The 26,509-nt window shown below is 44.6% G+C and overlaps 2 protein-coding genes across 8 annotated transcripts in view; one reads left to right on the plus strand and one right to left on the minus strand.

Moving 5' to 3' along the window:
• Positions 1–11,352, plus strand: part of prdm4 (PR domain containing 4) — a 37,755-nt gene extending 26,403 nt beyond the window's left edge. For all 4 annotated transcript variants that reach the window (XM_068050721.1, XM_068050719.1, XM_068050720.1 and 1 more), the window contains exons 11-12: positions 7,133–7,301; positions 9,708–11,352. In XM_068050721.1, coding sequence (XP_067906822.1) covers positions 7,133–7,301; positions 9,708–10,020 — 482 coding nt within the window. In that variant the 3' untranslated portion in view covers positions 10,021–11,352. The remainder of the gene's footprint in view (positions 1–7,132; positions 7,302–9,707) is intronic.
• Positions 7,688–25,480, minus strand: ndufb2 (NADH:ubiquinone oxidoreductase subunit B2). Of its 4 annotated transcripts, none has more exons than XR_010976875.1 (5): positions 25,337–25,480; positions 22,385–22,529; positions 19,485–19,582; positions 17,737–17,806; positions 7,688–7,915 (listed from the first exon to the last, which is right to left on the minus strand). XR_010976875.1 is itself a non-coding variant. In XM_068050726.1 (4 exons), the coding sequence occupies exons 1-3, from the start codon at positions 25,423–25,425 to the stop codon at positions 19,508–19,510; spliced, it is 309 nt and encodes a 102-aa protein (XP_067906827.1). In that variant the 5' UTR covers positions 25,426–25,480; the 3' UTR covers positions 7,688–7,915; positions 19,485–19,507. The 4 variants fall into 4 exon arrangements, 2 of the variants coding, with proteins under 2 accessions (XP_067906827.1, XP_067906826.1); XR_010976874.1 differs by lacking the exon at positions 7,688–7,915 and adding an exon at positions 17,514–17,609; XM_068050726.1 differs by lacking the exon at positions 17,737–17,806.
• Positions 25,481–26,509: the final 1,029 nt, after the last annotated feature.

A 26,509-nucleotide genomic window follows, 5' to 3' on the forward strand; every position in this document is an offset into this window, starting at 1 on the left:
CTGAAGATGGGCAGGTGGAAGGAGTGGCAGTGCGAGAGCATTTTGGTGGTAGCGATCATAATTCAGTCAGTTTTAACATAATTATGGAAAAGAACAGAGATAGAACAGGAGTTATCCGCTCTTACTCGTTCTTGATCTTTTCACTGAAAACTGTCGGCGAGACATTGGTCATCTCAATTTCTCAGCCCCCTCACTCACTCTAACCTGTCCCCCTCTGAACTTGAGGCACTCCGTTCTCTCAGGTCTAACCCCGACATGCAGACAAGGGTGGTGCTGTTGTTGTATGGTGTACTGGCCTCTACCTTGCAGAGGCTCAGCGCCAAGTCAGACACTTCTTCCTACCTCCCTCTGGACCATGACCCCCACCACTGAACATCGAGCTACTGTCCGCAGGACTGTCACTGACCTCATCTCCTCTGGAGATCTTCCCTCTACAGCTTCCAACCTCACAACACCGGACAGCCCGCTTCTACCTCCTTCCTAAAATCCACAAACAGGACTGTCCCGGCAGACCCATTGTCTCAGCCTGCTCCTGCCCCACTGAACTTATTTCTTCCTATCTTGACTCTATCTTTTCTCCGCTGATCCAGGCTCTTCCCACCTACCTCCGTAACTCTTCTGACGCCCTACGTCATTTTGACAATTTCCAGTTTCCTGGCCCCAACCGCCTCCTCTTCACTATGGACGTCCAATCTCTCTACACCTCCATCCCCCACCAGGGCGTTTTGAACAGAGGCCCAACCAGTTTCCATCCACCACCACCCTCCTCCGCCTGGCTGAAATGGTTCTCACATTGAACAACTTCTCCTTCAACTCCACTCACTTCCTTCAAGTAAAAGGTGTTGCTATAGGTACCCGCATGGGTCCTAGTTATGCCTGTCTTTTTGTGGGATATGTCGAACATTCCTTGTTCCAGTCCTGCTCAGGCCCCCTCCCCCAACTGTTTTTCCGGTACATTGATGACTGTATCGGTGCCGTTTCCTGCTCCCGCCCCGAACTGGAAAACTTTATCAACTTTGCTTCTAATTTCCACCCTTCTCTCACCTTTACATGGTCCATCTCCGACACTTCCCTTCCCTTCCTCGACTTCTCTGTCTCTATCTCTGGGGATAGGCTGTCTACTAATATCCAGTATAAGCCCACCGACTCCCACAGCTACCTCGAATACACCTCTTCACACCCTGCCTCCTGTAAGGACTCCATTCAGTTCTCTTAGTTTCTCCGTCTCCGGCGCATCTGCTCTGATGATGCTACCTTCCATGACAGTGCTTCTCATATGTCTTCCTATTTCCTCAACCGTGGACAAGGCCCTCAACCGTGTCCAGCCCATTTCCCGCACCTCTACCCTCACCCCTTCCCCTCCCTCCCAGAACCGCAACAGGGTTCCCCTTGTCCTCACTTTCCACCCCATCAGCCTCCATATCCAAAGGATCATCCTCCGCCATTTCTGCCACCTCCAGCGTGATGCCACTACCAAACGCATCTTCCCCTCCCTTCCCCTGTCAGCATTCCGAAGGGATTGTTCCCTCCGTGACACCCTGGTCCACTCCTCCATTACCGCCACCAGCTCGTCCCCTTCCCATGGCACCTTCCCCTGCAATCGCAGGAGGTGTAATATCTGCCCATTTACCTACTCTCTCCTCACTATCCCAGGCCCCAAAACCTCCTTTCAGGTGAAGCAGCGATTTACTTGTACTTCTTTCAATGTAGTATACTGTATTTGCTGCTCACAATGTGGTCTCCTCTACATTGGGGAGACTAAACGCAGACTGGGTGACTGCTTTGCGGATGGGATGGTAACTAGTCTGAACTGGAATCTGGGCCAAACTAGTCAAAAGCATGAGGTGATAGCCAAAGTTCTAATTTTTGCATTCCGTACACCAAGCAGGACCCCAGGCTTCCGGCTGCTTGCCATTTCAACACTCTTTCCCCCCACCCCCCGCTCTCATGCACACATCTCTGTCCTGGGATTGCTGCGGTGTTCCAGTGAACATCAACGCAAGCTCGAGGAACAGCATCTCATTTACCGATTAGCCTGCCGGACTGAACATTTGAGTTCAATAATTTCAGAGCGTGATGGGCCCCCATTTTACTTTCTTTTCTTTTTTCTTTTTAATTTTTTTTTTGTGTTTATTTTATTTTATCAGTTTGTTCAGTTTGCTTACCCACTGTTTTTTTTTTCATTTTTGTACTTGCGGCTGTTCAATTTTCAGTCCATTAACACTCTATCTGTACTAATGCTTTGTCTTTCAACATGCCATTAACAGATTGTTTGCCTTTGCTCCACAACCTTCTGGTCAGCTATTCTGTGATCTTGTCCTATCTACACCTCCTTTGTTATCTCTTGCCTCACCCCTGCTTTATTTGCTTATAACCTTTCACATTTCTAATATTTGCCAGTTCTGAAGAAGGGTCACTGACCTGAAACGTTAACTCTGCTTCTCTCTCCACAGATGCTGCCAGACCTGCTGAGTATTTCCAGCATTTCTTGTTTTTAGTTAGAGTTCTCAATTGGGGCAAGGCCAATTTTACTAAACTGAGGAGTGATTTAGCGAAAGTGGAGTGGAGCTACTTGAAGATAAATTAGTGTCAGAGCAGTGGGAGGTATTCAAAGGGGAGATTCAAGAGGTTCAGGGTAAACATATTCCCACAAAGAAAAAGGGTGAGGCGGCCAAATCTAGAGCCCCATGGATGTCAAGGAGCCAACAGGGTAAGATAAGGCAGAAAAGGAAAACTCATGTCCAGCACCGAGAACTCAATATTACAGAAAGCCGAGATAAGTATAGAAAGTGGAGGGGTGAAATCAAAAAGGTAATTAGGAAAGCAAAGAGGGGGCATGAAAGAATATTGGCAAGCAAAATCAACGTGAACCCAAAGTTGTTTTATCAATACATTAAGAGTAAGAGGATAATTAGGGAGAGAGTAGGGCCCATAAAAGACTAAAAAGGTAACCTGTGTGTAGGAGTGGAAGATATTGGTATGATTTTTAATGAATACTTTGCGTCTGTCTTCATAAAACAGGGGGACGATGCAGATATTGTAGTTAAGGAGGAGGAGTGTGACGTATTGGATGTGATAAACCTAGGGAGAGAGGAAGTATTAATGGGATTAGCATCCTTGAAAGTTGATAAATCACCAGGGCCAAAGTAAATATATCCTACGCTGTAAAAAGAAGCAAGAGAGGAAATAGCAGAGGGTCTGACCATCATTTTCTAGTCCTTACTGGATACAGTTGTGGTGCTGGAGGATTGGAGAATTGCTAACATTGTACCTCTGTTTAAAAGGGGAGCGAAGGATAATTACAGGCCAGTCGGTCTAACCTCAGTAGTGGGCAAATTATTGGAATCTTTTCTGAGAGACAGGATAAACTGTCACTTAGAAAAGCACAGGTTAATCAAGGATTTATTAAGGGACGATCTTGTTTGACCAACTTGATCAAATTTTTTGAAGAAGTAACAAGGACGATGGATGAGGGTAGTGCAGTTGATGTTGTCTACATGGATTTTAGCAAGGCTTTCGACAAGGTCCCACATGGCAGACTGGTTAAAAAAAAAAAATCCCATGGGATCCAAGGAAATGCAGCAAGGTGGATACAAAATTGGCTCTGTGGCAGAAAACAAAGGGTAATTGATGACGGCAGTTTTAGCAACTGGAGGGCTGTTTCCAGTGGTGTTCCGCAGGGCTCAGTACTGGGTCCCCTGCTTTTTGTGGTGTATATTAACAATTTGGACATAAATGTAGGGGGCATGATCAGGATGTTTGCGGACAACACAAAGATTGGCCATGTGGTAGATAGCGAGGAGGATAGCTGTAGGCTGCAGGAAGATATTGATGGTCTGGTCAGATGGGCAGAAAAGTGGCAAATGGAATTCAACCCGGAGAAGTGTGAGGTGATGCATTTGTGGAGGTCAAACAAGGCAGAGAAATACACAATTAATGGGAAAATACTGAGAGGTGTAGAGGAAGTAAGGGACCTTGGAGTGAATGTCCACAGGTCCCTGAAGGTAGCAGGACAGGTTGATAAGGTGGTTAAGAAGACATATGGAATCCTTTCCTTTATTAACCAAGGTATCGAATATAAGAGCAGGGAGGTTATGCTGGAACTGTATAAATTATTGGTCAGGCCACAACTTGAGTACTGTGTGCAGTTCCGGTCACCTCATTACAGAAAGGATGTATTTGCACTAGAGAGGGTACAGAGGAGATTTACGAGGATGTTTCCAGGACTAGAAAAATGCAGCTATGAGGAAAGATTGGACAGGCTGGGGTTGTTCTCCTTGGAACAGAGAAGGCTGAGGGGAAATCTGATTGAAATGTACAAAATTTTGAGGGGCCTGGATAGAGTGGAGGCGAATGGTCCTTAGCAGAGCGATCAATGACGAGGGGACATAGATTTAATGGGGTAGAAGAATTAGAGGGGAGATGAGGAAAAACTTTTTCACCCAGAGGGTGGTGATGGTCTGGAACTCAGTGCCTGAAAGGGTAATTGAGGCAGAGACCCTCAACTCATTCAAAAGGAGATTGGATATATACCTCAAGTGCCATAATCTGCAGGGCTATGGACCAAATGCTGGAAGGTGGGATTAGAATGGGTGGATCGTTTTTTGGCCGGAACAGACACAATGGGCCAAGTGGCCTCTTTCTGTGCCTTAAACTTTCTAAAATGAAATTGGGTGTTAAAGCAGTTGTACTCCCCCCTACAGGCCAGACCACATACTCCTCCACATTGTAACACTTGTGTATGTCACAAACCTTCCCTCCTTGTGTACCCCTCCACTAATCTGGATAAGTGATATCACTGTGCGCACAGCAAACTCACACAAACACCAATGTGATAATGAACAGAATCTATTTTTGCGATGTTGATTGAGGGATAAATATTTGCCAGGACACCAGGGATAACTCCCCTGCTCTTCTTCGAAGTAGTAAAGGATCCGATTGCACGACTAATCATCAAAAAAATCTACTGGGCATTGACCTCATTGCTGTGTATGCAATCTTGCTGTGTGTGAAATAGCTACCACATTTGCCAACATAGTAACAGCCACTGGACTTCAGTGTAATTAATTGTTGAAATGCTTGCTTCTGAAGGATGCTGTAAGGTGCTACAACAACAACAACTTGCATTTACACAGGGCTGAATTTTACAGACACCCCGATGTCGGGGGTCGTGGCGGGGGAGGCTGGAAAATGCCTCCGGCAGAGGCCCGCCACGGTCCTCAATGCAGGGCAGGCCCGGCCTGATATTGACGGCACCAGTGATGCCTCATGCCAGCCTCCCTGCCACTCGGTGATGGAAGCCAAATTTACATATGTAAAAATAATTAAAATAAACGCATAAATTACCTACCTGCTCCCGCCATCTGTTCCGGAGTGATTTTGGTGCCGGTGGCCAGCACTCCCGTGTTTTCGGATCCCCAACTGGGGGTCCGAGGCGGAACACTGGTGGGGAGGGTAAGTTTTTCATTACGTTGGGTGAGGGGGGGAGGGGGGGGAGTGGTGGCGGAGTCATTACGTTGGTGTAGGGGATGGTGGGAAAGAGTAAAGATTAAAGTTTATGAACTTTGTGGGGGGAAGGTCAGGTGCACAAGATAAAGATTTTGGGGGAGGAGAGGGCAAGGAATTAAATCTATGGTTTTTGGAGGGGTGGGAGAGGGGCCGCCCACCCGCCCCCTCCACATCATCGGGGGCGGAGAGGAGAAATCCGCCTCATACATTTAACTGAGCCGTTGTGTTTAATATCGCGGCAGCTGCGCGGCAGGTGGTCCATGCGGGCGGACTGCCATTGTTTATGTCCGCCACCGATTTTGGTGGTGGGAATGTGAAATGCAGCCCATAGTGTAGCCCATTGTAGAAAAGGCACTTGAGGCTTACAAAGGCATAAAATGTCTAGCCAAAGATAATATTAGGAGGAATAACCAAACATTTGGTCTCATTGATGGGTTTTAGTGGAGCAGCAGAAGGGTTTAGGGAGGAGATTTGAGAGCTGGGGCCTAGATGTAATGAGGCAAAGGGAGGAAGGATGTGCAAGAGGTAAGATTTCAAAGGAATAGTTAGATTGCAGGGGGAACGGTAGATTAGTGAGGTTGGCGAAAGTAACAGAAATGGGGAGGGACGAGGCCATGAAGGGATTTAAACACAAGATGAAAATTTTAAATTTGAGGCACTGGGCAATCAGAAGCCAGGACAATTGATGGGCAAGCAGGATAGATTAACAGCGGTACTGTTTTGGATGAGTTGAAGTTTGAAAAACAGTGGTGGACAGAAGGCCAGCCAGATCATTGAAATAGTTGAGTCTGAAGGTGACCAAGGCATGTAAATGCAAATTTATTCTTCCTTTGAACTGAAACATAGGCTGGAATTTTACACTGGTGGGAGGCTCCGCCCACCAGCCAAAAAGTCAGGGGCAAGCCTGCCTCCACCGGGCCTGGGGAGCCCCGTCAGAACTTTACACTCCCCAGGCCCTTAATTGGACTTGGACGGGACTTCCACTTCCTTCAGGCAGCAAGTCCCACCTCCAAGAGCTGCTGGCCAAACAGCAAGCCAGCAGCGCTGAGTCTCAGCAATGCCGCTGGGAGCAACGGCTACTGCTGGGACTGTACCCAGCATTGGCAACAAGAGGGACGCTGGCCCCGGAAGAAAGGTAAGTGACCCCGGCAAGGCCCCAAAGAGGCAAGAGGGATTGGTTGGGGGTGGAGTGTGGTAGGGGCGTTGGGGAGGCCCTCCATGAGGCACAGGATGACCAATCAGGAGGGCCCACGCACCCCGCAAGGAGGCCGGCAGGTTTTTTCTGGTGGTGTTCTGGGGGCCTAAGGCACCTGCCAGCCGCTGGTTAAATACCAGCAGCAGCGGGAGAAGGTCCTTAAGTGGCAGTTACTTGGCCACTTTAGGGCCTTGATAGGCCTGGGGTGAGTGGACCATTTCTCACCGCCGCCGCCCCTGGTAAAATTGCAGTGGTGGGGGGATGGCGTTGGGAATGCCCCCACCCCACTCCTGTGCGGGGGTGGGGCACGGTGTAAAATTCCAGCCATTGAGTATTATATCATCAATGCAAATGAGTGTATTGCATTGAAGAGACTCGTATCCTGAATAACCTTTAAAAATATATACCTATATTTACATTTACTTTCAGGTCAAAAAAACTACCGCTGTGAAATGTGTGACAAGTCTTTTACTCAGAAGGCTCACCTGGCCTCTCACATGATAATGCACACAGGGGAGAAGAACCTGAAATGTGATTATTGTGAGAAAATGTTCATGCGGCGGCAGGACCTCCGGCAGCACGCGCTGACCCACACACAGTAAGTTATCCACTAGCTGTTTGAAGTTCGGCTCCCCTTTCCTGTTAGCACTAAGTATTTGATCAGGGTATTTGCAGAATCTAGTGTACCAATTGGACGTAGTTCAAACTGAATCAAAACACACTCTCCAGATATGCTCTTATCACTCAACTGATCACCCTCTTCAGCATTGCTGCAGGAATGGAGAATTGTATACTGCTGGCCAGCAGTGCACCGCCTATGCTTTTCTTGAAAGTAGCAAAAAGACCTGGAAAAATACATCATGATTCTCTTAGCCACTCTATTGCAAAACAAATACTTAACATTTTATACAGAGAAATTACTGAATGCATTCTTGTTCTACATGTGTCGTGTTACCATGAAACATGAGCTCTTGCACTACCACATTTGTAATTAGAGGTTTTATTGAATTATTTGGGCATGATACAAAATTGCAAATTTTAAAGTGCAATACAGTCGTAATAATAGGTTTAATGTAATTATCCATCCTCCAGTTAACATGTGCTCTCTGATGCAATATAATCACGTACACATTATTAACTAACTGCAGCTGTATCAATTATCGATTATATTTTGAAAGATGGTAGGATCTCCAGTGACATATTGGCTGAACCCTGTAAGACAAAGGGCCAGAAGAAGTGACATGAACAGCAAGAACCTGAGGCGTTGTTAACTTACAACATGCTATTGACAGTGTAGGATTGATTCAGTGGTCATCTGATATTTTCCCTGCCCCTGGCCCAGTCAGTAACAATTGTAGGGTTGGACAATAATATTATCTTATGTTCACAAGACTTTACATTCAGCAACACACACCATTTCCAAAAAGATGTTGTGTAGACTTGCCTAGACCTTTGTCCCACAAGCAGCAAAGAGATGATCAGATAATGTTTTTGTTGTTGGTTGAGGGCTCTGGGAGAACTTGCTCTTCAAAGAGTGCCATGGGATCTTTCATGTGAACTGAGCATGTGGACTTGGTTTAATGACGCATCCAAAAGACGTCAATTTTGACTAAGCATTCCCTCAATGCTGCACTGAAGTGTCAGCCTAGATTATATGCCATCCATCACCTTAAACATTCACCTCCTCCACCACTGCCGCCACACAATGGCAGCACTGTGTACCATGAACAAGATGCACTGCAGCCACTCGCCAAGCCTCCTTCAACAGCACCTTCCAAACCCATGGTCTCTACCACCTAGAAAGACAAAGGCAGCAGACACATGGGAACTCACCACCTGCAAGTTCCCCTCCAAGTCACACATCATCCTGACTTGGAATCATGTCCGACCTATTTCCCACTTCTGCCCTCACCCCTTCCCCTCCCTCCCAGAACCGCGACAGGGTTCACCCTGTCCATTCTTTCTGCCCCACCAGCCTCCACATCCAAAGGATCATCCTCCACCATTTACGCCACCTCCAGCGTGATGCCACCACCAAACACATCTTCATTTCTCCTCTGCTGTCAACATTCCGAAGGGATCTTTCCCTCCGCGACACCCTGGTACTCTCCTCCATCACCCACGACACCTTCCCATGCAGTCGCAGGAAGTGCAATACCTGCCCTTTTATCTCCTCTCTCATCATCCAAGGCTCCAAACACTCCTTCCAGGTGAAACAGCAATTTACTTGTACTTCCTTTAAGTATACTGTATTCGCTGCTCACAATGCAGTCACCTCTACACTGGGGAGACCAAACGCACATTAGGTGACCACTTTGCGGAACTTCTCCGCTCAGTCCGAAAGAATGCCCCCAAGCTTCCAGTTGCTTGCCATTTCAATACACCCCCCTGCTCTCATGCCCACATTTCTGTCCTTGGCCAGCTGCAGTGTTCCAGTGAACACGAACAAAAGCTTGAAGAGCAGCACCTGATCTTTCGATTAGGCACGCTACAGACTTGCGGACTCAACCTCGTTCAACAATTTCAGTGCATAACTGGCCTTTTTTATATTTGTTTTTATAACCATGTGCCTGTTTTTCATTTGGACAGAGCTGCTCATTATTCTGCCATTAACACTGTCTCTGGACTAATGCTGTCTTTCACGACAAGCATTAACACGCTCTTTGCCCCATGACAGCTTTGTTATTTAATCTCTCCTGCCCTATCAAACACCTTCCCTTTTGTTCTCTTCCCCACTAACTCCACCCCACCCCCCCCCCGCCGCCTTCATTTGTTTAAAACTTAATTCTTTTCTAACCTTTGCCAGTTCTGATGAAAGGTCACAGACATGATACATTAACTCTGCTTCTCTCTCCACAGATGCTGCCTGACCTGCTGAGTATTTCCAGCACTTTGTTTTTATTAGGGGTGGGGGATTTTTGTCTTCAACATATACTATATAGTCATATTTTGCATTTTAATGAACAGTTTTTTAAAAGAATTGTTTTTATATGTTTTTGTGCAGAGAGCGGCAAATCAAGTGTCCAAATTGTGATAAGCTCTTCTGGAGGACAACCCACTTAAAGAAACATCTCAACTCACATGAAGGAAGGAGGGATTTCATCTGTGAGAAGTGCTCAAAGGCATTCTTGACGAAGTATCACTTGACTAGACATTTAAAGATCTGCAAAGGCTCCAAGACATGCAAGCCCATGCAAGATCTGGAGGAAGAGGAGGATGAGGAAATAGATAGTGAAGATGAAGAACTGTTACAATCTGGTGGTGGGACCTGCCAGTTAAACAATGAAGATTACACCACAGAAGATAGCTCTCAGTAGTAGCAGTTGCAAATTACTTTAGTGGTTGTCCAAAAAGTGACAGAGCAAAGCAGATGGGACTGAAAAACTGGCTATCCTTCTGAGCAATACCTTGTTCATGGATTTAACGCAGTTTTCATTGTCTCAAGAAGTTAACGGGTGTCATCTGAGGTTACAGTATTGTAAATGATTGGTTTGAGAGAGTCTGGAGACCATTTCCCGTGAACTAAGTGCACCAAATGCAGAATTGTTGACAGTACAGCACACAAAGATGAGCATGCAGCAGTAAAGGGAATATTAGGGAGTCTGCATCTGATATTGCTGAATCTGAATAAGCTGACTATATACAGTGAAATTCTAAAATGGTGAGTTCCCACACAGGGTCAATCTAAATATGCAGATTTTAAATTATTTATGTGCCCTGATGTGTATCTTCTCATTCCAATATAGAATCATTCATATATCTTAGGAATTGACCAGCAAGTTGATTAATGGCCAGAGTGGGCCCACTGCTGAGGGGCGTATGACAATCTCTGCCACACTGACAAAGGGGGTAGCCACTTGCTAACCTGTGAAAGTTATTGCCACTCGTAGATGGATCATAGCTCCTTGCTGCCTATTAATAGTGACATCAGTGAAGGGTTTGGTTAGCACGCAAAATTGAAGCACCTTTAACATTGCTTCAAGGTGTAAAATGTAAAAGCCGAGAGTTCATGATATATTCAAGTCAAAAGCACATTCTGCTGTTTCACACTAGACTGCATGGTCCAGTGCAAACCAGTTCAGTGGAGGACAAGTGTATGCCTATTAAATATCGGTATCACAGCTGATATCTTGTATAGGAGCTGATTCTGTATATTAACATTTTCGAAATTAACTTTTCATCTTAAAAAAGCTTTCCATATGCACACAAGACCATGTGCCAAACTGCAACCTGGGAGATAATTGATATTACATGGCATGTGAGGCAGTTTCACACATTTTGCAAACTGGAAATGAACAACGAAAGCAAAGCTTAAATAGATTGTAAATCTCCTGATCTTTCAAACTTGTGTAACTGCCTCATACCTATTTAGTACTTGATACTGTAATGGCTTAAAAAAAGTATGCATTTAGCAGGTAGGCTATAGCTGGACAGACAAGAGGATTGTTAGCCAAAATGGACAATGCTAACCTTTGCACTTGTGTAATATATTGTAAATAATTTCCTTTCACGTTCCATTCAAACGAATATAAAAATGAATTGAAAGTATAGCATTGTTTTATGCTAAAGGCAAAAGATACCATCTAGTGTTTCAACTTTAATCCTTCAGAAACTGATCCACAAAAAAAAAAGCCAAATAAACCACTGTTTCTGGCACCGGTAGTCTTTTTTTCTTCCGTGCAGTCCTAGAAAAACCAGTTGCTCAACTGAAGTCAGTAATCATGTGGAGAACTGTAATGCAAACTGAACTGTTGTACAAATCCTTGTGGTTTTAGCTGTGGGCCTTTTATAAATTGTGTTTGTGTAAAACATGGTGGTTGCTCTCAGTGAGCGTTCACAGCTAAATATTTCATTCAAAATCAATAATAATCAAAGTTTAGCCTTGCACTGAAAATGTGATGGAGGGACAAGGGTTTGTTCTGCAGTTTAGTTTAATTTAGTTTAGAGATACAGCACTGAAACAGGCCCTTTGGCCCACCGAGTCTGTGCCGACCATCAACCACCCATTTATACTAATCCTACACTAATTCCATATTCCTACCACATCCCCACCTGTCCCTACCACCTACCTATACTAGGGGCAATTGCTAATGGCCAATTTACCTATCAACCTGCAAGTCTTTGGCATGTGGGAGGAAACCGGAGAACCCGGAGGAAACCCACGCAGACACGGAGAACTTGCAAACTCCACACAGGTAGTACCCAGAATTGAGCCCGGGTCACTGGAGCTGTGAGGCTGCGGTGCTAACCACTGCGCCGCCCCCAGTTGTTCCAATAGCTTGTATAATTTGCTAAACTCAAGTATTTTAGGTGAACAGAAAAAAAGCATCAAGGCTTGTTGCACTGGAGACTTTCCATCCGGTCAAGATATTTTCAGTAATTGGATTAGTTATGGTTTGGGCATTTACATCTTGTCTGGAGTCCGATCCAGCCAGACTGATGGGAAGTTACTTTGGGTAACCGTGACCCATTATTAGAGAATAAAAGATCAGGGTACTAAGTTATAACATTTATGATCACAGGATGGCTATGGTTGGAACTAGAAATACAGACCCCATTGCTTAAAGTAGGCACCTTCATGCGAATGCAATGGCCAGTAGAAGAAGCAATATGCAGAATGCGTTGGGACCAGATCTCCTGTCCACCTGACTGCTATTCTCGAGTACCAAACTGATCATAGAGCTGGTGGGCAACGCAGCCTACGACAGCAAGACAACCAGGATCAATTTTAGTGCGAGGAGCCTAAAGAGTAAGTAAACTGGCCAAGAATAAATCCAATAACCAAGGACCTTTTTCAGAGCTGCCCACTGTACCTGGGAAAGGGCAGGTTCCTGGCTGCAAAGAGATTGCCAGGTTTATTTGAGTGTTTGCCTTGCAGTGTTGCTCAGGTCTCAGCTGAGCAATCAGCATTTTGCAGCTCCCCTCCGATCAGTTGTGTGTTTCCCTTTCTCTGGGCCCAGTAAGTGAGATTTATTCTCTATGAAATTGCCTCCTGAAGGGATTACTTTTAGATTGATTTTCACATTTAAAACATAGGCATCTTAGTTTCACCATTCAGTACAATCATGGCTGATCTTCCACTTCAACGCCTTTTTCCCCACACTATCCTCATATCCCCATCTGTCATTTGCATTTAGAAATCTGTCAATCTCTGCTTTAAACATACTCAATGACAGCTTCCACATCCCTCTGGGGTAGAGAATTCCAAAGATTCACAACACTGAGTAAAGAAATTTCTCCTCATCTCTGTCCTAAGTGGCTTCCCCCTTATTTTGAAATTGTGTCCCCTGGTTCTAGACTGCCCAACCAGGAGAAACATCTTACCTGCATCTACCCAGTCTATCAAGTATTTTGTAGGTTTCAATGAGATCACCTCTCATTCTTCAAAACTCTAGAGAATACTGGCCCAGTTCCGCTATCCTGGGAATAGGTCTGGTGAATCTTGGTTGCACTCTCTATGGCAATAATATCCTCCCTAAGGGGACCAAAATTGCACACAGTACTCCAGGTGTGGTATTACCAAGGTTCTATGAAATTGAAGCAAGACTTGACTACTCCTGTACTCAAATCCTCTTGCGGTAAAGGCCAACATACCATCAGCCTTCTTAATTGCTTGCTGCACCTGCACAATAGCTTTCAGTGACATTGGCAAGGACACCCAGATCCCTTTGTACATCTACACTGTCTAATCTCTTACCATTTAAAGAAATACTCTGCACATCTGTTCCTTCTACCAAAGTGGGAAACCTCACATTTTTCCACATTAAATTGCATCTGTCACATTCTTGCCCACTCACGAAGTCTGTCCAAATCTCCTTGAAGCCACTTTGCATCTTCCTCACAACACACATTCCCACCTAGTTTTTTTTGTCATCTGCAAACTTGGAAATACATTTGGTCCCCACATCCAAATTAATATATTTTAAACAGCTGGGGCCCAAGCACTGATCCCTGTGGTACCCCACAGCCTGCCAACGCGAGAATGACCCATTTATTCCTACTCTCTGCTTTCTACCTGTTAACCAATCCTTAATCCATGCCAGTATATTACCTCCTATTCCATGTGCTTTAATTTTGCTAACCAACTTCCTCTGGGGGAGTTCATCAGAAGCCTTCTGAAAATCCAAGTATACCACAGCCACTGAATCCCCTTTATCAATTCTGTTAGTAACACCCTCAAAAAACTCTAACATGTTCGCCAAACATGATTTTCCATTCATAAATCCAGGTTAACTATGCCCAATCATATTATCCAAGTGTCCGTTTATCACATCCTTTAGAATAGATTCTAGCATTTTCCCAATGACCGATGTAAGGCTAGGTCTGTAATTCCGTATTTTCTTTCTCCTTCCTTTCTTAAATAGTGGGGTGACATTTGCGACCTTCCAATCTGCAGGAACCGCTCAAGAATCTATAGAATTTTGGAAGATAATCACCAATTCATCTACTATCGCCAGCGCTACAACTTTCAACACTCTGGGGTGTAAGATATCAGGTCTTGGAGACTTACCAACCTTCAGCCCCATTAATTTCTCCAATACAACCTTCGTACTAATATTAATTTCCTTCAATTCCTCATTCTCCTTAATCCCGTGGATCTCTAATTCTGGGAGATTTCTTGTATCTTCCTCAGTGAAGACCGACACGAAGTAATCATTTAGCTTCTCTGCCATTTCTCTACTCCCCATTATAAAATTCTCCTGACTCTGCCTGTAATGGACAATGTAATTGTCTTAGCCAAACATTTCCTTTTTACGTGCCTATAGAAGCTTTTACAGTCCATTATATTTTTTGTCAGCTTACATTCATATTCTATTCTCCCTTTATCAATTTCTTCGTCCTCCTTTGCTGTATTCTAAAATCCTCCCAATCATCAGGTTAACTACTATTTCTGGCAACTTTATAGGTCTTTTCTTTTAATCTTTACAATCCTTAACTTCCTTTGTTATCCATGGTTGACTATTTACTTTTGGGGTATTCGTGCCTTGAAGGAATGTATAGTTGCTGTAAACAATGTAATATTTCTTTAAAGACTATCCACTGCCTATGTACTTTCACACCTTTTAATGTATTTTCCCAATCCACCTCAGCCAATTTGCCCCTCATACCTTCATAATTTCTTTTGTTCAAATTTAACACCCTGGCTTCAGATTGAACAACCTCACTTTCAAACATAATGTAAAATTCTATCATATTATGGTCACTCATCCCTAAAGGTTCTTTTACAAGTTTATTAGCCCTTTCTCATTACATAATACTGGACCTAAAATAGCCTGTTCTCTAGTTGGTTCCTCAACATACTGCTCTAGAAAACCATCCCTAACACACTCCAGAAACTCATCCTCCACATCATAAGTGCTCATTAGGTTTACCCCAGTCTCTATGCAGACTGAAGCCATCCATGATAACTGTATTACCTATGCTGCATGCTTCTCTAAACTCCTGATTAATTCCATGCCCCACACTACCGCTACTGTTCAGTGGCGTATAAACAACTCCTACCAATGTTTGCTGCCCTTCGCTGTTTCTTAGCTCCACCAAAACAGATTCCACTTTTTGTTCTTCCAATCGGAGATCCTCTCTTACTAATGTACTGATACCATCCCTTATCAGTGCAACGCCACCTTACGCCTGTCCTTCCTAAATGTGGAATATTCTTGAATATTCAGTTCCCAGTTTTGGTCACCCCGTAGCCACGTTTCCATTATGGCAAATCGATCATACCCATTTACCTCTATTTGGGCCTTTAAATCATTACCTTATGAATGCACGCAGCATTCATAAGGTAGAGTGTCCTTAACCGTGTCTTCTTGACATTCTGCATTCTAAGCCTAGTTGATGCTCGCCTTTGTTTCGCTTGGCTTCTAATGTCACATGCTACTTTTCTACCTCCTGTTACCAGCTTTACTGCCTTCCAATTTGAACTACCCCTCAGGTTCCCATCCCCCCAAGCTAGTTTAAACCCTCCCTAACAGCACTAGCTAATCTCCCTGCGAGGATGTTAGTTCCGGTCCTGTTAAGGCGTAGCCCATCCATCTTGTACAGGTCCCACCTGCCCCAGAAATCTGATGCTCTCCCTCCTACACCAATTCTCCAGCCACGTGTTCAATCGATCAATCCTCCAATTCCTATGCTCACTAGCATGTGGCACTGGGAGTAACCCTGAGCTAACCTCTTTGGAGGTCCTGCTTTTTAATTTCCTTCCTAACTCCCTAAAATCTAGAGGACCTCATCCCTCTTCCTACCTATGTCATTGGTACCAATGTGAACTACGACCTCTGGCTGTTCACCCTCCCCCAGAAGGATGTCCTGCAGCCACTCTGATATCCTTGACTCTGGCAACAGGGAGGCAACACACCATCCTGGAGTCACATTTACTGCCGCAGGAATCCTGTCTAGCCCCTGACTATCGAATCCCCTATCACTATTGCTCTTCCCCTCCTCTTCCTCCCCCTCCTGTGCAGCTGAGCCACCAGTGATGCCACGGACTTTGCTCTGGCTGCACTCCCCTGAGGAACCATCGCTCTCACCAGTATCCAAAATGGAAAACTGATTAGCAAGCAAGATAGACTCAGGGGACTCCTGCACTGCCTGCCTGGTTCTCTTAGACTGCCTGTTGGTCACCCTTTCACTCTCTGCCTGCATGCTCCTAACCTGCAGTGTGACCACCTCCCTAAAAGTGCTGTCCACGTAGTCCTCTGCCTTGCAGATGCACAACAGTGACTCTAGCTGCTGCTCGAGTTCCGAAACCTGGTGCTCAAGCTTCTGCAAGCAGTGACACTTACTGCAGATGTGTCCGTCTAGGATACATGGTGCGTCCATGACTTCCTACATACCGCAGGACGTACATTCCACTTGGCCAAGCTGACCTGCCATAACGTAACTTTAAAAACTTACTATAAGTAAAATAACTTACCAGTTACTAACCAATCCACTTCTTCCCCTGTACCAAAGACAGAGGCAGCTACTGGAGGCTGAAAAAAGGTGGAAGAAAGGAGCGCTCCCTCACTCACGCAACACCCACTTTACACTCTGTGCACTGAGATTTATTTTCTTATTGTTCCCCTCCTTCCCACACTCCCTCTATTACCAAACTCACTTCTTCACACACTGTGCAGACAAGCAGCAGAGTCTCCTGAATTTATACTCTGAAAACAATGCTGTGTCAGCTCTGCTAGAGCTCAGAAACCAGTTTAAGCTAGCTATCTAAAACTAGCTACGGCTACTCTGAATGTTAGTATCCCCTGTTTCAAACTGCAAGAAACCTAACTTACCTCTTAACTGAAACAGGAATTTCAATTAATTGCTAGACATAAACAAAACAAAAACTAGTCTTGAGATTAACCCTTAAAATTCACTCACTTACCAAACTCCCTTCTTCACACAGTGCAGAATATTAATTACCTGGCAGTAATCTCATAAAAACATGAATACAGTTCCAGTGGTTTAAACATTAAAAGAACTCTTGGCTACCTAATAACTTTTGTCTGCAGGTAAAACATTCTGTAGTTGATACTTGAAGATATTCACACTGAAGCACTGGTCAACAATGCAATCAGTGCATGTTTACTAAGTGACAATTACTATTCTTAACAGCCATAGGAGGTATAGAATAAATCACGGGAGAGACAGTCAAACAACTTTCCAACCACCCACTCCCCAGACCAACAGCAAAGGCATCACAGAAGCTAATAAACACTGAAGTATTTACCAGAGAACACTCATTTTGGTACTGTACATGGACCTGCTTTGTATAGTATATAATTACAACTAAAGTTTCTGATGGAAGAAATTGCACAAAAGATGACTGTCCAGGTAATATATATTTATTCCAATTTAATTTATAATAAAGGTGGTTTCTCCAAGCGTCAGTTGAACTTCTGCAGAGATGCCCACAGAAGAAACACTGTGGAAGAAAGATATGAAAACACTGTTAAGGCATCCAAGTTTTTAAACATACAAATATTTACAAGAAAAATCTACTGTTGCCTAATGGCTCAGCAGGTAAGTGACTGTTTAATGGACATACAGACCAGAAAGGTTCAGGGTTTGATTCCTGGTCTGGCTGTTCGCTGAGTGCTATACTTTTTCTAGGTGGGGAGCCTGGAGGGAAAAGGAAAAGAAAAACAAAAACAACGTGGATTGGTGACCCTGCTCCTGTTTATTTGGATACAGGTTGAGGACAGGATCAAATTTTGTGGTGGTGTTCTCCACAGTCAAATTGTCTTCTGGCAGTCACCATCTTCATTCAGACATGAAGAAAGGTCACTTGAGGGAGGTACTGGTAATCTATTAACTCCCATGGAACCAAACCCCAGAATCATAGAAATTTACAGCACAGTAGCAGGCCCATTGTGCCTGCACCGGCTGACAAGTAACTATGCAGCCTAATCCCACTTTCTATCTCTTGGTCCGTAGACTTGTAGATTACAGCACTTCAAGCGCTAATCCAAATACTTTTTAAATTGTGATGAGGGTTTCTGCCTTTACCACCCTTTCAGGTAGTAAGTTCCAGATCCCCACCACCACCTGGGTGAAAAGATTTCTCCTCTAAACCCCTCTAAACCTCCTATCTCTTACCCTAAATCCACACCCCTAGGTACCACACCCCTCAACCAAGAACAATAGGACCTTCCTATTCACTATCTAGACCACTCATAACTTTACACACTTAAATTAGGTCTCCCCTCATACACCCCTGTTCTAAAGAAAACAACCCTCGCCTATTCAATCTTCAGAAGTAAAATTCTCCAGTCCAGGCAACATCCTCGTAAATCTCCTCTGTACCATCTCTGGTACAATCATATCTTTCCCATTGTGCAGCAACCAGAACTGCATGCAGGACTCCAACTGTGGCCTCAAGTGTTTTATACATTTCTAACATAACCTCTAACCTCTTATATTCTATGCCACTGCTCATATAGGCAAGTATCCCGTAAGTCTTCTTGACTACCTGTCCAGCCACCTTCAGGGATCTGTGGACATGCACTCCAAGGTCCCTCTGTTCCTCTACAAGTCTCAATATCCTACCATTTATTGTGTATTCCCTTGCCTGGTTAGCCTACCTGAAATGCATAACCTCACACTTCTCTAGATTGAACTATTCTGCTCACCTGGCTAGTCCATTGATATATCCATATAGACTACATCAAATGCACTACCCTTATCAATGCTCCTTGTTACCACCTCAAAAAATTTAATCAAGTTCATCAGACACAACCTTCCCTTAAATCCGTACTGACTGTCTTTGATTAATCTGTATCTTTTTAAATGAAAATTTATCCTGTCCCTCAGAATTTCCAATAATTTTCCAACCAAGGTTCAGCTGACTGACCTATAATTACACAGTCTATCCTTTTCTCACTTTTTAAACAATGGTCCAAAGTTAGCTCTCCTACAGTCCTCTGTCACCATGCCTGTAGCCAGAAACGATTGGTCAGTGCCTCCGCTATTTCTTCTCTTGCTTCCCCCAACAGTCTAGGATATATTTTGTCCGGGCCTTCAGCTGCCGAGGCTCCAAGACCTGGAATTCCCTCCCTAAATGTCAGACTCTCCAACTTTATTTCCTCTCCTGGATGCTCCAGAAAACCCCTCTCCTTGACCAAGCTTTTGGCCATCTGCCCTAATACTGCCTCATGACTGGATGTCAAATTTTGCTTTATAACATTCCTGTGACGCGCCTTGGGACATTTTATGTTAAAAGATGACATATAAATACAAGTTGTTGTTGTAGGTACTGCTCCAACTCTGCAAGTACAGACTGTAGATCCTCTAAACTTACCATTGCAGGAAAACAAGTTCAAGTTATTCCTCATCAATTGGAGGGATGCCCAGCTCCTCATCAGTCCATTTGGAGGGATCAGGATAAGGGAAATGACCCTGTTATAAAGTGTTAGCTGTTAATAATTTGGTCAGGAGATAATAGATTAAACACAATCTTACTTTTAAATCAATAATATATCCAAGAATGCCAAGGACGCTTTTGTTACAGCTTGCTTAATTCTGCTGCAATTTATGGAGAAATAACTAAAGATTGATATTAACAGGAAATCAATGGGGGCTACCATTGACCAGAAACTGAACTGGACAAACCACAAAAATACCGTGGCTACAAGAGCAGGTCAGAGACTAGGAATCCTGCGGCAAGTAACTCACCTCCTGAGCCCACAAAGCCTGTCCATCATCTACAAGGCACAAGTCAGGAGTGTGATGGAATACTCTCCACTTGCCTGGATGGGTGCAACTCCAACAACACTCAGGTTGCTCGACACCATCCAGGACAAAAGCAGCCCGCTTGATTGGCATCCCATCTACAAACATTCACTCCCTCCACCACCGACGCACAGTGGCAAGTGTGTAACATCTACAAGAGGCACTGCAGCAACGCACCAAGGCTCCTTAGACAGCACCTTCAAAACCCACGACCTCTACCACCTAGAAGGTCAAGGGCAGCAGATGCATGGGAACACCACCACCTGCAAGTGCGCCTTCAAGCCACACACCATCCTGACTTGGAACTATTTCGCCATTCCTTCACTATCGCTGGGTCAAAATCCTGGAACGCCCTTCCTACAGCAAAGTGGGTGTACCTACCCCACATGGACTGCAGCGGTTCAAGAAGGCAGCTCACCACCACCTTCTCAAGGGCAATTAGGGATGGACAATAAATGCTGGCCTAGCCAGCGATGCCCAAATTCCATGAATGAATAAAAAAAAAAAAGTTTTGCGCCAACTCAGCCCCTCAGGCTAGAGTGGAATGAGAATTGAGGTCAGGAGGTATCAAAAGGAATGTTCAAGTCAAACTTTCATGAATTTCTATTAGATTGTGATTCAGAAGTTATCAGTACAACAAATACTACCATAACTAGGGCAGTTTGTTAAAAGTTTATTGAATTCTGCTGCCTGTATCCTACCTGGCACCCGAGTCCTGTTCACCCATTGCTCCTGTGCGCGCTGACCCACACTGGCTCCTGGTCCAGCAACGCCTTGATTTTAAAAATTCACAGCATTGTTTTCAAGTCCCTCAATGACCTCTCTCTAATCTCCTTAAAACCTACCTGATTGACTAAGCTTTTGGTCATCTGTCCTAATTCACTCTTACATGGCTCAGTGTCAAATTTTGTTTGATAGCATTCCTGTGCATTGCCTTGAGATGTTTTACTCCATTAAAGGTGCTAAACAAATGAGTTGTTGTCAGAATTGAATCATAGTACAACAATCAAGGAGGCCATTTGACCTCTCAAGTCAGCACCTTCTCTTTTGAAGAGCAATGCAGTTAATCTCAATCCCTTGTTCTTTCCCCATATCCCTGCAATTTTTTCTCTTTCAAGTATTTATCGAATTCCATTTTGAAAGCTACTATTGAATCTGTGTCCAACACCCTATCAGGCTAATGATCTGCCCAAGGGCAGGTCCTCTGCTCATATCTCCATGCCTCACGGCCCTGCGCTTTCCTCCTCAGTTGCTTGTGAGAAACTTTTTTTTAAACTAACATGAGAAATGAGAAACATGACTCGGAAAAATGTACACAAGGTGGTTTCCAATTGCTTTCCTGTGTGCTTTAAAGGAAGCACAAATCCTCTTCCTGACGGATCTGCCACCTGTAAGCAGCTGTTGTCCCTCGAGGTTATAGCTCTTCCACCATCAGCACCGAAATTTTCTGGTTCTGCCATTGGCCACGGCTCGTAACCCCAAGTTTGGAACTCTTACAAAACAGCAGGGATGACCATCCTCCAAGGTCCCAAATAACCCTTCTACCCTACCCATCGTGCATTGTATTCCAAATCCTGCCACTCATCGCATAAAAGTTTCTCCTCTGGTTCTTTTATCAATTGTGTTAAATCTGCACCCTCTTGTCATCAATCCTTCAGCCATTGAAACGGTTTCTCTTTATTTATGCTATCTAAACCCTTCATGATTTTAAATACCTCCATCAAATCTCCTCTTAGCTTTTGCTGCTCCAAGGAGAACAACCTCAGTTTCTTCAATCTATCCATGTAATTAAAGTCCCTCATCCCAGGAACTATTCAAGTAAAACTCTTTTTTAACCTCCCCAAAGCTTTCAGGTCACTCCTAAAGTCTGTGGCCCAGAATTGAACATAATCCTCCAGTTGGGGCTGAACTAGCATTTTATGTATGTTAAGATTACTTTCTAGCTTTTGTACTCTATACCTCTATTTATAAAGCCCAAGATCTTTAACTGCTTTGCTAACCTATCCTGCCACCCTCAATGTTATGTGCACAAACAACCCCAAATGTTTTTGCAACCCCTTTAAAACTGTACCATTTAGCTTGTATTGTCTCTAATTCTTCCTACCAAAATGTATCACCTCACACTTTCCTGCCTTGTTTTCCCTTCCACGCTATCATCTCCAACTCAACAAATTAGCTGCTCAGATGTCTTCAATCTGTTTTGAATTTCCTTAAATTGAAAATGAGATACTGTACCACTGCTACTGCTGTCAGTTCTATGTTCTAAGTATCGCCTGGAATAACACTGAAGTACTAAAACTGGCAAAGTACATTTTTTTTAAAAACAGAACCACCCCCTAAACAATTGGCAATTTGATGGTGAATATTAAGAGCCAGGCAAGACACAATGTCATTCCTTCCTAAACTGTGAAGTGAAAATCATAGGACATTACAGTAACAAGAAACATTGGACGTTCATAAAGTACTCACAAAGACTGCGGCAGGGTCATGCCATAGGTGCCACAGAATCCAGAACCACATGAAACTACTGAGAAGCTCGGCCTGCATTACTTGATTCTTGGTCAGTTGTGGATATTGCCGATATCGGGGCTCAATATGGACCCCACCACCAGCTCTGAAAAAGGAGGGGTTAAGATAGGGATATGTTAAAAAACGTGGACATAAATATTGTCATAGATTTACACCAAATTAATCTCCTGAGGGAAAGGAATAAAATATCCAAGAAAACCTCAAATTTTACTGGACCACGGAAGGTAGTTACAGCAGAACCTCAACTATCATAACAGTGGGGACCCCTTTGGCAGATAATCGAGGTTGCAGAGCAGCGAAAGAGGGGACTACACTGACCAAACATTCAGGGCGCAAAAAGGCCTCAAAGATAGCTTTCTTTTCAAATTTTGTTATTTTGATCTGACCGAAGACTTAAAAAACAACAGAAGAGGACAGACATAATGTAAAGGGCCTCTCTACTCTCCTGAACAGTTTGTTCGATGCATTTCTCTTTCACTATTCCCTGCAGTACTGTCTGCAACCTACCACAAAAAGTCTCAGGAGTAAGTCAAATTCAGTAAATCAGGGTTGAACTTTAAGGGATACTCCAGGATTTAAGTTTACTATTGCAACCCATACAATTGGTTCCTGAGCACCAGGACACTTGCATCATTTCCAAGGGTCTAAGAATAATATCCAGCACAGCATTTATCTCTATACTTCTAACTGGAGACAATTCTGAAAAAGCAGCTACATCCAAAATATTAATTTGCCTTTACTATTTTCAGATGCTGGCAGAACTACTATGTCTTTGCAACAATTTCTGTTTTCAGGTTTAAAACATTTACACTGGTGTTTGTTTTATTTTATAACTAGGAACATATGAACAGGAGTATACCATTTGGCCCCTCGGTAACTAAATGTGTAACTGACACCAAACTGGCTGCAGTGGTCAATGATGCAACAATGCAAAAGGACCTGGAGAGGAGAGGTCAAGATGGAAATCAATACCAACCAATGTAAAGCTACGAAATTAAGTAGAGGAGCCAACAAGAATGTGAAGTACCATTAAATGAATACATGCTTGAGATAACAGTAGGTAAGAGTTCTTAGGTTGTGGTGGATAGGTCATTTAAACAATCTGTTCAGCATACAGGTGGTCAAGAAAGTAAATAAAATATTGGTTTGACCTAAGTTGTGCCTGACCTGGCTGAGGCTGCATCTGGAACAGTGTGTTCAGTTTTGGTCTTCATATCAAAGGAAAACAGTACAATTATTGGAGGAAATCCAGAGGGAGAACTACTATGTTGATTCCTGAATAAAAAGGGCTGATCTACAAGGAAAGTTGATCTATCCTGTGACATTATTCTCTTGACAGAAGAATTAGGGGTGGGGGGGATGCGCGGTGGACAAGTAAGTTGAGAGTTGTCTATCATTTTCAAAAGAGGTCTTTGCGATTTTCACAGGTGTGGAAACTTTGAACTCAGGGAAGTTCTTGTATCTGACACACAATCTGATGACAAGGTGGACACAGTTTAAGGTTATAGGTGTGGAAAGAAAAACTGCACTTTAAGAGGGCAATGGATTTGTGCAACAAATGGCAGGAGTAATGAAACAAATATACATGGTTTTTATTTTAAAGGACCTGGATTCATTAATAAAGGGGCTATCAGTTCTAGAATTAGGGAAAGAAATGGTCAAAAGGTTAGAAGGACCAAACGCCTCCTACTCAAAGCTTTGCAGTGCTACATTATATTTCCTACATCACAACAGTGGCTACACATCAAAAATACTTCACTGTCTGTAAAGAACTTTGAGACATCCTGAGATCATGAAAGGCACTTTATAAATGCAAGTCTTTTATTTTTACTAGAATTTTTTTCAAATATACCTCATTCATAAAATTTGTAAAAGTACATTACATAACAGTTCAAATTGGCATTACATAAAGTGCAATTTCTTTCAATAGAGTATTTGGTGCCATGCTACCCCTACAATTACAAGTTATATTTATAACATACATTTCAGGTCAAACATTCTCTGATGCATACAGTCCCTCAGTGTACTATGGCAGGAGGGCCTTAAACTATGGCCTTTCCCCCATTAAGCCTTTGGGGTGTCTGCCCCAAGCTTTAGCATGTTCCTCAGCACGCAGTACTGGACCTTGGAATGTGCCAATCTGCAACACTCAGTCGTGCAGAGCTCTTCGCACTGGAAGACCAACAGGTTTCGGGCAAACCAAAGAGCGTCCTTCACCAAGCTGATGGTCCTCAGCAGCAGTTGATGTTTGTCTTGGTGTGCATCCCTGGGAGAAACCCGCAGAACAGACATCTGCGTTACAGAGCTGATAGGAATGAACCTGACAAAAATCACTGCATCTCTTTCCAGACCTTCTTTGCAATGGTACATTCTAGAAGGTGGTGGTCAATGTCTCTTCCCCACCACAGCTGCATCGAGAGCAGCGTACAGTAGCAGAGACTCTGGGTGTTAATGAAGGAATTGACAGAGGGCCCTTCTCACGACAAGGCAAGCTACATGTTGGTACTTATTTGAAAGTTCTGGCGATGAGGTACTCTGCGAAATGACTGACAGTCTGCGAGGAACCATCCAACAGCACCCACCATCTCCTTTTCCTGCAGTGCCTCGGGGATGTTACATGCAGACCACTTCACATGGTCAAAGGTGCTTTTCTCCACAAACCTTTTCAAGTGGTACAGCACGGTCCAACTTTCTGAAGCATTCTGTGGCAACGAGGCAAGACCCACCCTTCGCAAAGCTGGGAACAGATAGATCCTCAGCACGTAGTGACACTTAGTATTTGCCCTCCACACTCTCCTCTCTCTTCCTGCTGTCCTCCTCCTCTCGCTAACCACAGCCACAGTGTGAACTTGTTTTCTCTCATCTGCATCCAGTTAAAGAACTGACACTCACCTTCTAACCAGAAGCCTCCCCGAGCTTCGACCCTGCAGAAGCCGGCTCCCACTCCACAGCGCTGCCCCCAACGCCCTCATTAAAGACATGGCGTCTGCTGTTCATGGGATAACCCCCAATAACAGCAGCCTCTATTGGACAACACCTATCCATCAGTAACAGCAGTCGCTATTGGACAAAAACTAAGCCGTCAATAACAGCAGCGTCAATTGGATAACAACAACCCATCAGTAACATCAGCCTCTATTGAACAACAGCAGGCCACAGAATTCAACCGGGGGGCTGGATCTGGATCGGGATCGAGGGAGGAGAGGGGCGGTCTCGTAAGGGGCGGGGTCTGGATGGCGAGGGGGTGTGGCCTGGTAAGGGGCGGGGATGGGATCTGGTGAGGGGAGGAGTAGGGAGTTGTGAGGGGGATGGAGGGGTACGGTGATGCGACGGACGGGCCTCAGTAAAGGGAGGGGCAGAATTTATGTGAAGCGGCGGGGTTTTGTGATGGGGAGGGACCAAGTGTTGTGAGGGGGGAGTGGAGTAGTCTGGTTATAGGAAGGGCCAGGGTCTGGTGAGGATGAGGGGTGGGGTTTGAGATGGGGACTGGTAAGAGGCTGAGGCAGGGTCTGGTTAGGGGTGGGGTTATTATGGGGGGGGGGGTGTAGTCTGATGGAGAGCCGGGGTCTGGTGCATGGGGAGGGACAGGGTCTGGGGAGGGTGGGATCTGGGAAGGGGCTAGTTCTGGTGATGGTGAGGCAGAATGTGGTAAGGGTGGGCTCTGGTGATTGGGGAGGGGCAGGTTCTGGTAAGGAGAGGGCAGGGTATGGTGTTGAGGAGTGGGGTCTGGTGATGGGGGGGAGGAAAGCTCCAAAATAATCCACAAAGCAGCAATTCCACTTCTCTCTGTACGTGCAGTCTGTCAGTAAAAGAAGCGGTTCGACATTGAGCTTGATGGAGGAATTCAGTTTCCCCATCTATGCTTCTGGTTTGTGATGGTTTGCAAATGTTGGTTTGCTTAACAAACCAGATTGGGGCCAGGGCACTGGTACCCGGGGCTGGGACCAGGGCACTGGTTCCTGGGGCACTGGTTCCCGGGGCTGGGGCCAGGGCACTGGTTGCCGGGCCCACTGGTTCCTGGGGCACTGGTTCCCGGGGCTGGGGCCAGGGCACTGGTTGCCGGGC

Source organism: Heterodontus francisci, chromosome 18 (genome assembly GCF_036365525.1).
Source record: "Heterodontus francisci isolate sHetFra1 chromosome 18, sHetFra1.hap1, whole genome shotgun sequence".
Lineage (NCBI taxonomy): Eukaryota > Metazoa > Chordata > Chondrichthyes > Heterodontiformes > Heterodontidae > Heterodontus > Heterodontus francisci.